This window comes from Amblyomma americanum, chromosome 1, assembly GCF_052857255.1.
Source record: "Amblyomma americanum isolate KBUSLIRL-KWMA chromosome 1, ASM5285725v1, whole genome shotgun sequence".
NCBI classification, from domain to species: domain Eukaryota; kingdom Metazoa; phylum Arthropoda; class Arachnida; order Ixodida; family Ixodidae; genus Amblyomma; species Amblyomma americanum.
The window spans coordinates 503,388,575-503,397,680 of record NC_135497.1 but is presented as its reverse complement, the minus strand read 5'-3'; the positions used below and the strand labels follow the sequence as shown (position 1 = coordinate 503,397,680).

The 9,106-nt window shown below is 46.9% G+C and overlaps 1 protein-coding gene across 1 annotated transcript; it reads left to right on the top strand.

Moving 5' to 3' along the window:
* The first annotated feature begins 525 nt into the window (after positions 1-525).
* On the top strand, positions 526-1,163 carry LOC144128078 (uncharacterized). The gene has a single exon (XM_077661141.1). The coding sequence runs from the start codon at positions 526-528 to the stop codon at positions 1,156-1,158; it is 633 nt and encodes a 210-aa protein (XP_077517267.1). The 3' UTR covers positions 1,159-1,163.
* The last annotated feature ends 7,943 nt before the right edge of the window (positions 1,164-9,106 follow it).

Below are 9,106 nucleotides of genomic sequence, written 5' to 3'. Positions count from 1 at the left end.
TTCACTCGTAGAGTTTTCAGCAAAGCAACCGGATTACTAATGCCATCGTAACCGCTGCCGACCGTAATATTACTTTCAACAGCTTTTCCGCTCCGTCACTCCTGGAAAGCTTGCCAAAATTAACAGTTCTCGCCTGTTTACACACATCATATTCTTAACACGGAACATATCCGTGAACATATATCCTTTGGAGCGAGTTCGTTCGGCATGTTCTTAATCATAATCCGCCGGATGGTCAACAAGACTAAGTCAAGAAACACACGGATCGGCTCAAGGTTCATCCATCCGTATGTGTGCTTCTTCACTTTTGGGAAGCACATGACAAAAGTAACACATTAACCTCGCAAAAATATTTGATGTCCACTCGGGCCATGAGCTCCGTAGCCTATATATTTTGGAAGGAAACTGTGCATCTGCCCCAGTCAGCACTAGCGCTGCTTATGTGCTCAGTACCATCCACTGCCCAGTAACTTACCATGGTAGAGAGCCACGCTAGGAGCGGATAATCAAAGCTTACTTCTCCGCATGCTGAGCAGCAACGACAAGGATGGCACAGTCTGCCCAACCGTCCACAAGTCCTTCTGCAATGTCAACAGAGCGGCGCAGTTCTTCTATGACCCGGACGAAGGATCGTGCCTATCTGCGACAGTGCAGAGGGCTCACGTGTGCAACCGCAGTCCGAACCAATTCGCCTCCATCGAGGACTGCTTGGCGGCCTGTGTCAAGGGCCGGTGGGCTCCTGAGCACCGTTGCGTTCAGAAGCCGCGGTTCGTAGCCTGCACTGCTGAAGACGCTCGCGGTGACTGGTGGTTCCACGACGGCCGCAAGTGTGTCCCATGGTCCTTTGCGGGTGGCAGATGCCCGCTGGCCTCGGCACCCGTCTTTGACACTGCGGCCGTGTGCGGCGCGCAGTGCAACGATTCGCGGACACGTCGGGAGCGGGGATGCCTGCTGCCGGTGTCCCAGTTGTGCGAACCTTCGCAGCTTCGCCTTCCGTTTTTTGCCGCTCCGTCGGTGACGGATAAAGGCACCGCGTTCCAGTGTCACAGGGTGGAGTGGGAATTTCTGCTTCGACACCGATGTTTATTGGGCTCCAACGCCTTCGTCAACCGGGATGAGTGCCACGAAACCTGTCGCCGTCGAACGCGACAATATTGACTGTTTTGTAGCGCTTCCTTCGGGAGTTGTCAAGGTCGACATGAGCTCAGCTCCTATATCTCTCTTAGTACAACAAAGCACATTATTCTTCGACACCTTGGATTTGAAGGCTTTTCTTCGCTTCCAATGTGGTAGCGTTTCTAAGAGTGAGTACCATAAATGATGCTTTTGTTTTTACACGTTCACAATGCTACCTTACTTTAGCGCAATTCAGATCTTTTCGGATGTCCAGAACGAATAATCGCAAATTTCATCATTTCGATTCAAAACCCCATGTTTATACATTACTGCAAGGGTAAGCTGACAGTAAAAACGGCAGAAATTCTACATAACTCGATTAGGAGCCACGTTCCTTAATTACTGACAACGAATACTTAAGAGGGGGCGCTTGGTTCTACAGCGTCACCTGCACAACATGTGTTGCCTGGACATACGACTCCGGGTGACGTCGCAGCGCCTAGTTAGAAAACACATCCGGCTTTGCCGCCCATATCTGCCAAGGGTGACAAAGCGTTTGTGTATACCGTCACCGTTTCCATAGGCACGCCAAAGTTATGTGCAGCAGCTGTCGGGTTTTGCTAGTGAATCATTTTATGCTGTGTGAAAAATAACTAAAGTACTAATTCCTGTTCGCTGTGCTGAAAAATTGAGTGCTTACCTCTGAGTCTTGATAAATATTGTTGTGCTTTATTTTTGAATGTTTTGCAATGTGCGCACTGTAGCAGAGCGAAAAGTTGACCATGTTTGTATTGGTATATTTTGATGGAAGGATAGTGCAAACAAGTCACGAGACACTGGAAAGCGCTCGCCGTGTGTGCCTTCAAATGTCCCGTCCTTTGTTTGCACTATTCCTCCATCAAATTGCTCGCTGCATACTAGGCATCATGACAGGCCGTGGAATGCTTGCTATTGAAACATGATCCGCAAGAAGCCTGCTTTAAAATGCATCCGAAGTCTGGTCTTGGGTTCTTCATAATAGTTTAGTTTAGTTTATGGGGGTTTAACGTCCCAAAGCGACTCAGGCTATGGGAGACGCCGTAGTGAAGGGCTCCAGAAATTTCGACCACCTGGGGTTCTTTAACGTGCACTGACGTCGCACAGCACACGGGCCTCTAGAATTTCGCCTCCATCGGAATTCGACCGCCGCGGCCGGGATCGAACCCGCGTCTTTCGGACCAGCAGCCGAGCGCCATAACCACTCAGCCACCGCGGCGGTCCAGGTTCTTCATAACGTTTAACCTCATAGCGCTAAATAATTTTAACAGAAAACACCATCAAATGGCATGAACAAAAAACTTCTGTGCAAGGCTTCTTTAGATCCAGTTCAAGCAAAAAATGCGAAAGAAGGTGCCCGGCTCTCCCTTTGCATCAGTACTCTTGGAAGCCGAGCAAGCTGTCTGTACAAAAAGATCAAAACAACAAAATCATCGACGCCGGCACTAATTCCTACGCCCGCTATGGCCTCGTTCCTAAAATTTAACGAACGGTCATTTGGCAGTCGTTAAGAAGATCAAATCGAGACTCAACCTAAGCATGAAGAGTCGCATAAGTAAAAGTGAATAGCTTTAAGACCTTTGCAAACATCATACACGTGAAGTAAAAAATTATCTCAATTAGAACCTCTGATATCATTCTTGCAAAATATCACGAGAATTTTTTAATTTTTTGAGAAGGCTGGAGATCTAGAACAGGTTGAACCGCAATAGCAGTCCCAAAATATAGGAGTACTGCTGTTGCACCATTTAGTCAGAGAGATTAGTCGCACTGCACGTGTTTCCTTTTTCCATGCAAACATCTGAAGTTCTGAACAATGGAGGAATTAAATGACGTCCTCGAATGCTGTTGAATTATTTTCATGAATCAACTGAAAGGAGCAGTGCGTGTGCAAATTAACCAGTATATTTACGTCGAGCGAGAAGCCGGGAAAATATTTTTTTCAGATGGTCAGGGAATGTGAACTTTGATATACCTATATGTCAAAGGAAACTGCGGTGTAAACTAGCAGCAGGAAAAATAAGCTTAGGAAAAAGTTGGCTCATTGAGGAGGTTGGTCAAGTGCAATCTTTAACAGAGGTAGTTGGACAAAGCCGTCAGGAAAGCGAAGATCGGACATGTAGGTTGAGCAAATCTAATTATTATAATTTTAATTGTAGTATCTTAGGGACGATTTATCGAACACGCCTCCTCAACGGAAGGCAGCCTTAATATGTCGTGTCAGTTCTCTCTGGGTGCAGTATTGTCAAACCGTTAATAATTTGTCGTCATTGTGGTCAACCGCTCACCTTGTGATGCTTCTGCACTGGCAACACCACTGATAACAGCGCAATTTCTGCGTACGTGAGACGCAGAAAAATTACTCCCGGTTCTTTGCGAAAATCGAATGTTGTGTTGTATCCAAGAACACATTTGCACCGGGCACTTCAATGATGACCACGTGACGGTTTGTGATGGTGATTTTGCCCATCCGCGGCAGGTTGTAAAATACCCGCCGTATTCCTCGCATTTTTTAAATATTTTTGCGTCCTTCCTATCTGCTATTCTTATCTACTTTTCTCGCTTTTCCTCCGAGCATAGCAGAGATCCGAAATTGCTTTATTATGTCTAGCTTGTTTTCCTTTGTTCTATTTTTCTTCACAGTAATGCTCAAAAGGCTGGCGACAGGGACATCAGGCGTCCTGAAGAATCTGCCCCTGAAAATTCAAGCAAGTGAAGCAGACATTTAGCAGTATATTCCATTTTTGATACCCGTAGCGCCATCTAGTAGCATACCAGACACCTGTTTCCTCATACATCCGGCTGTTCCTGTGTGTTCACTTCTCAGTACCCGTGGCGCCATCTAATCAATTATGGTGGAACCCTATTTTCTCTACGGCTGTCACGAATTGATTTTCTTGGTACTGGTGCCGTCATCTAGTTTATTATCTTGGAACCCTTTCTTTCCTAAGCTTGAAACGCTGATGATTGGTATCAAGCCACATATATTATTGAAATGTCCGCGTAACTTGGGTGTATCTGTCCAAGTTCGTATTTGAAACTTCCGTCCTGTTAAACTTTAATGATCTGTTAACGTCATTTAGTTATAAAATTTAATGAACTCTTGCTCGATGTTAAACTGTGAAACAGCATTCTTCGGAACCACCGCACCTATATTTTTATGTCTGTATTTTAAAGTTGAGACACTGGGTGGAGTTGTCGGAAATATAATAGACTGTTGCCGTGAAAGGTCTGCCTGCATTGAGCTAGCGCTGTTCTTTGATGGAGCCGCCATTATTTTCGCTTTTAAATTTTCTCTGAATTTTAACGCCAGAGCATTAGGATTTTGCGCGACAGCTTGCTTTTGCTTTATGATATAACTGCGCATGTTCTTTGACAGAATACCAACCCTATAGAAACATAAATAAGGCGAGATTTTGTAGTCAATAATTGATAGGCGGACACACTGACGGTGGCTTTTTCACATTTGAAAGACGGCTAGTGTGAAAGCGTGCAGAGTCTTTGGGCGTATTTTCAGCAATTCTTGGTCACATTGTGAAACCAGGCAACAGGTACTGTAACCATGCGACCAGCATTCTTCTTCCGGCCACCCTTCGTCATTTCCATATACCTGCTCGGTCAACTTACTTCTTGGTCCTGGCGGCTTCGTTAACCTCGGTGACATTGCTCCAACACCTCTGTGAGGCAGGCGTGAGCCTTTACTATGGCGTAAAAGCGGACGCGTAAACGACTATCATGATGCCTTGAAGTGTGCTTTCAGACCGGATGTTGTTAGCAGTAACTGCACCAAATATGCAGACCCAGGCATCCACTAACGGCTCGAAAGATAGTCTCAATACAGCCAGTTGCATTTCCAACATGACGCTCATTTTGGTTTGCACAGTTGCCGAACTTAACGAATCGCACGAAATAGATTGAATCAACTGTTTCCTTCGGCAATGACTGCAGTGGTACGGACCTGCTAGAGTGCCGGAATGACGTCCAGTTCATGATGCTCTGGACGTTCACCTTTTGCCCTCCTGTGGGTCGTAACCTAGGGACGTGTGAACTGGTCAACGAGCTAAAGTAGCGGCGCCTAATATCCTTCCGGGCGGGAGCTTATGATGCGCTTCCAACAGGTCCTGAACCTGCAGTACCTACGCTTGGAATGTGTGCGACTGCGTGAAGTCTCGGTTGATAGACTGCTTTGAGTGCTCCAGTGAGGCATATTCTGCACGATTGCTTCTGCAGTTCAAGCCCTCCTTCCCCAATCCTCGGGAGGAAAGCAGTGCTCAACGTGCACATGTTAGGACTGTCATGTACACTGTGCAGCGGTTCCAGTTCATCAACTCCGGCCACCCACTTCTTCCAAAGCGTACAGGAGCTCATTTGCAAACCATCCCATTATTACACATACTATATTTGCGTCTTCGTTGCACGTGTCTCAAGATGCTGGATGTATTCGTGAATGCATGACAGAGAAAAGCGACGCAGATGAACTGTCCCTCTAGCTGAGGAAGCTGCTTTAATATTCAGCCTTCTAGCGGAGCTACTTTTCTTCGAAGCGTTGCTGCTATTTGGTACCGCACGCCAACGAGGCCTGTGGCTTGTTCCATGCACTTTGGAAGCAGCACCGGTGCGGACATGAGAGCGCGCATGTCTTCGAGTGGCAGGCACCCGGTCCATAGATGGCATTCATACATCGTTATAACTTGTGCTAAAAACGAGTTCGGCCCCGCCGCGGTGGCTCAGTGGTTAGGGCGCTCGACTACTGATCCGGAGTTCCCGGGTTCGAACCCGACCGCGGCGGCTGCGTTTTTATGGAGGAAAAACGCTAAGGCGCCCGTGTGCTGTGCGATGTCAGTGCACGTTAAAGATCCCCAGGTGGTCGAAATTATTCCGGAGCCCTCCACTACGGACCTATTTGTTCCTCTCTTCTTTCACTCCCTCCTTTATCCCTTCCCTTACGGCGCGGTTCAGGTGTCCAACGATATATGAGACAGATACTGCGCCATTTCCTTTCCACCAAAAACCAATTATTATTATTATTATTATTGAAAGACTGAAGCAACCAGCAACGTCGGCGCATTCACTCTGCAATACATCTTTAATGTGGCGCATGGTTTGAGAACTGATCTTTTCAGGACAGCAAATTTGTGGGGCGGACCACTCCACTGGGCCAGTCTATGTGCCTTCAAGAACGGTGACGTCAGGGCTTGACTATAATGTTTGGCGATTAGAGCGAGACTTTGATTTGAGCTAGTTGGTTGTAGCATGACATGGTTTAGGCAAAAAGCGTACAGGCGCTAGAAGACGGAGACAGCACACACACACAAGGCAGGACTTGGCGATTACTTCCTTTAGCAGTTCTTTGATACACGAAAGAGCAGCGGTATTACCGATACATGAAATGGGCGCCACCGCGGTGCCTGTCCGCGGCGGTCGAATCTCAATGGAGGCGAAATTCCAGAGGTCCGTGTACTGTGTGGTGTCAGTGCACATTAAAGAACCCCAGGTGGTAGAAATTTCTGGAGCCCTTCACTACAGCGTCCTCTGTAGCCTGAGTCGCTTTGGGACCTTAAACCCCCATAAACAATACACCGATACATGAAATGCTCTTTTTTTATTTCAGATGTGAGGCTGCTGGAATCATTTGGTGAAAAATAAATCATATGTGTCATTTGCGCATGTAGCGAATGACAACGAAAACTAATGCAAGTACGATGCCGCTAGAGGTGGACTTCCACCTCCAACCAAGCTTTCATGATTTTCAAGAGAAACCGTACTGGGCATCATTCTTACGACGAGGAAAGTTCAAAAAATGGTCAATACACTTTTGTCTAAGCACACGAGAACAGATTTTGTTTCCCTGGGCATCGGTATATCATGAAGATTGTTCGGTAGAGGAGACCGCGGAAACGCTTGTCATCACTACAGATACTGCTTTGGTTTGTCGTCAGAAAAGTAAGCAAGATTCGCGAATGAAAATAAAAAAACTTGATTGCGGCTGTCATGGCGGTTTGTTTCTAAACGTTTAGGTTTAGACTGATATCAGAACCTTTAGCGATTGGGCTAGCTTGTTGACATAGCCCAGCGTAGTCAGTTTGTATGCATTCATCGGCAAGAGGGGGCGGAATAACGTATAATAAATAGAAAACAAAGTTTATGGAGATTTGCACGAAGACATAATCATTCTCCCCTTATCCTCCCCTTCACGCTTGCTTATGTCACAGCGCCCGTGACGATAAGACGTAAAGTTTGCCTTTTAGAAACGCGGAAAACTACGGGGTGATGATATACTTTCCGAATACTTCGCTTATCGTCATCGCCCCAATAATTCATGCGACAGCGTGCTTCTGCTTTTTTATTCTATTGCGCATGCCCTTCGCTAGAACACCAACCCTCAAGGCGGTTATATAAGGCGCGTGAATTTCTTTTCATTCATTGATAGGTGCTCACACAGACGGCGACTTGTTGACATTTGAAAGAAATCGTGTGTGAATGCGTTCAGTGTTCTTGAGCGCATTTGGAGCCATTCTCGCGGTCGCAACGCGGAACCAAGCATCACGTATAGTGACCATGCGTCGAGCCTTCCGACACCGGCTACCAGTCGTCACTACCATGTACCTCCTCGGCCCACGGCCATTCGAGCTGGATTATAATGGAATCGAATGCCGGAACTTCGGCCGTATGCCCCGTGCAGTGATCTGCGAGAGCCGTGGCATAGTCCAGCGCCTCCTCGCCGTTTGCGCCTTGATGCTGACGAAGTTCTCAGCCTTGCTACCAGCTGCACACCTCGACGGTGACGGTGACTTAGACATACGCACGCACGCACGCACGCACGCACGCATACACACACTGCTTATTCGCCGAAAGAGAACTACACCGCTTACATAACTAAAGATAATCGAACCTGAAGCAGCCAGAAAGAAGCAAAGTAATGGAGAGCGCCTAAACGCCACCGCCGAGGTACAACTGACGACGGAGGCGCCCCAGCATCGAGAGCGTCGCCAACGGAGAGGCGAATGGCGCGCACCGACTACTGCTGTTTCGGACGAAGTTCTTGCTAGGAAACCCGTGCAGAATAGAGAGTGGTGGAAGCATCACTGAGGCATTCGAGAATCTTCAAACCGAGCCATCGTTTTCATTGTAAATACCGCATTTTCCCCGCTGTTTTACCATCTTCTATTTCTGTTTTGTTCGGCCCGAACTGAATGGTCACCATACGGACAGTGCGACTGGAGGTTCGTCATATGTCAACCAAGTCCGAACGAATTCTTACACAGTCGCCGTACAAAGTACGTACAGCCATTCCGTAGGACTCGCCTGTACTCCTGAAAGTGCTGTTTTTGTCGTTGTTGTTGTTGTCTCAAATACGATGGCGCATACCCATGGTGGGGGATTAGCCAGGGTTTGGCACAGATCCAAAGAGGAAAAAACTCATCCAGGTTTATCTCAAGAGTAAAATGAAGAGCTAAGCTTCGGAGGCGTAAGAGTGCGACTTCTTTCTCTATTGAGGTGTTTAGAACGGTGGCGAGGCAAAACGAGCAACGCTGCATGATTTGCAAGTAAATATTGTAAGCGGTGTGCTTTTTACACGCTGGTTTTTTTACAATTGCTGAAGCTTCTGAAGATGACACTTTGCTCCAACTACACTCTCTGCGCAGTACCTGCATTCTTTATTTGATATCTTGTCCTCTGATCTTGTTCTGTACTTGTGATTTCATAATAACCTTTTGTATTCTCCACTTCCCTCTGAAGTCTTCCGCCCTGAGGGCAAAATAAATCAATCAACTTGCATTGGATAAGTCGATAGTGCACACTTACAATGTTAATGAAGTGGATCTTCCTCCAAAGGGAATCGCTCATGAGCACACCGCCACATTTTCAACAGACTGCCCTACACTTCTTTTCTTCCTGAATTCTCACTGTGTCGTGATGTTAGAACTTCCGTATTTAGTTGGTACGTGGAAGG

Excerpts from the sequence above, each read along its gene's own strand:
- LOC144128078 (XM_077661141.1), top strand. The coding sequence starts at position 526 with ATGCTGAGCAGCAACGACAAGGATGGCACAGTCTGCCCAACCGTCCAC.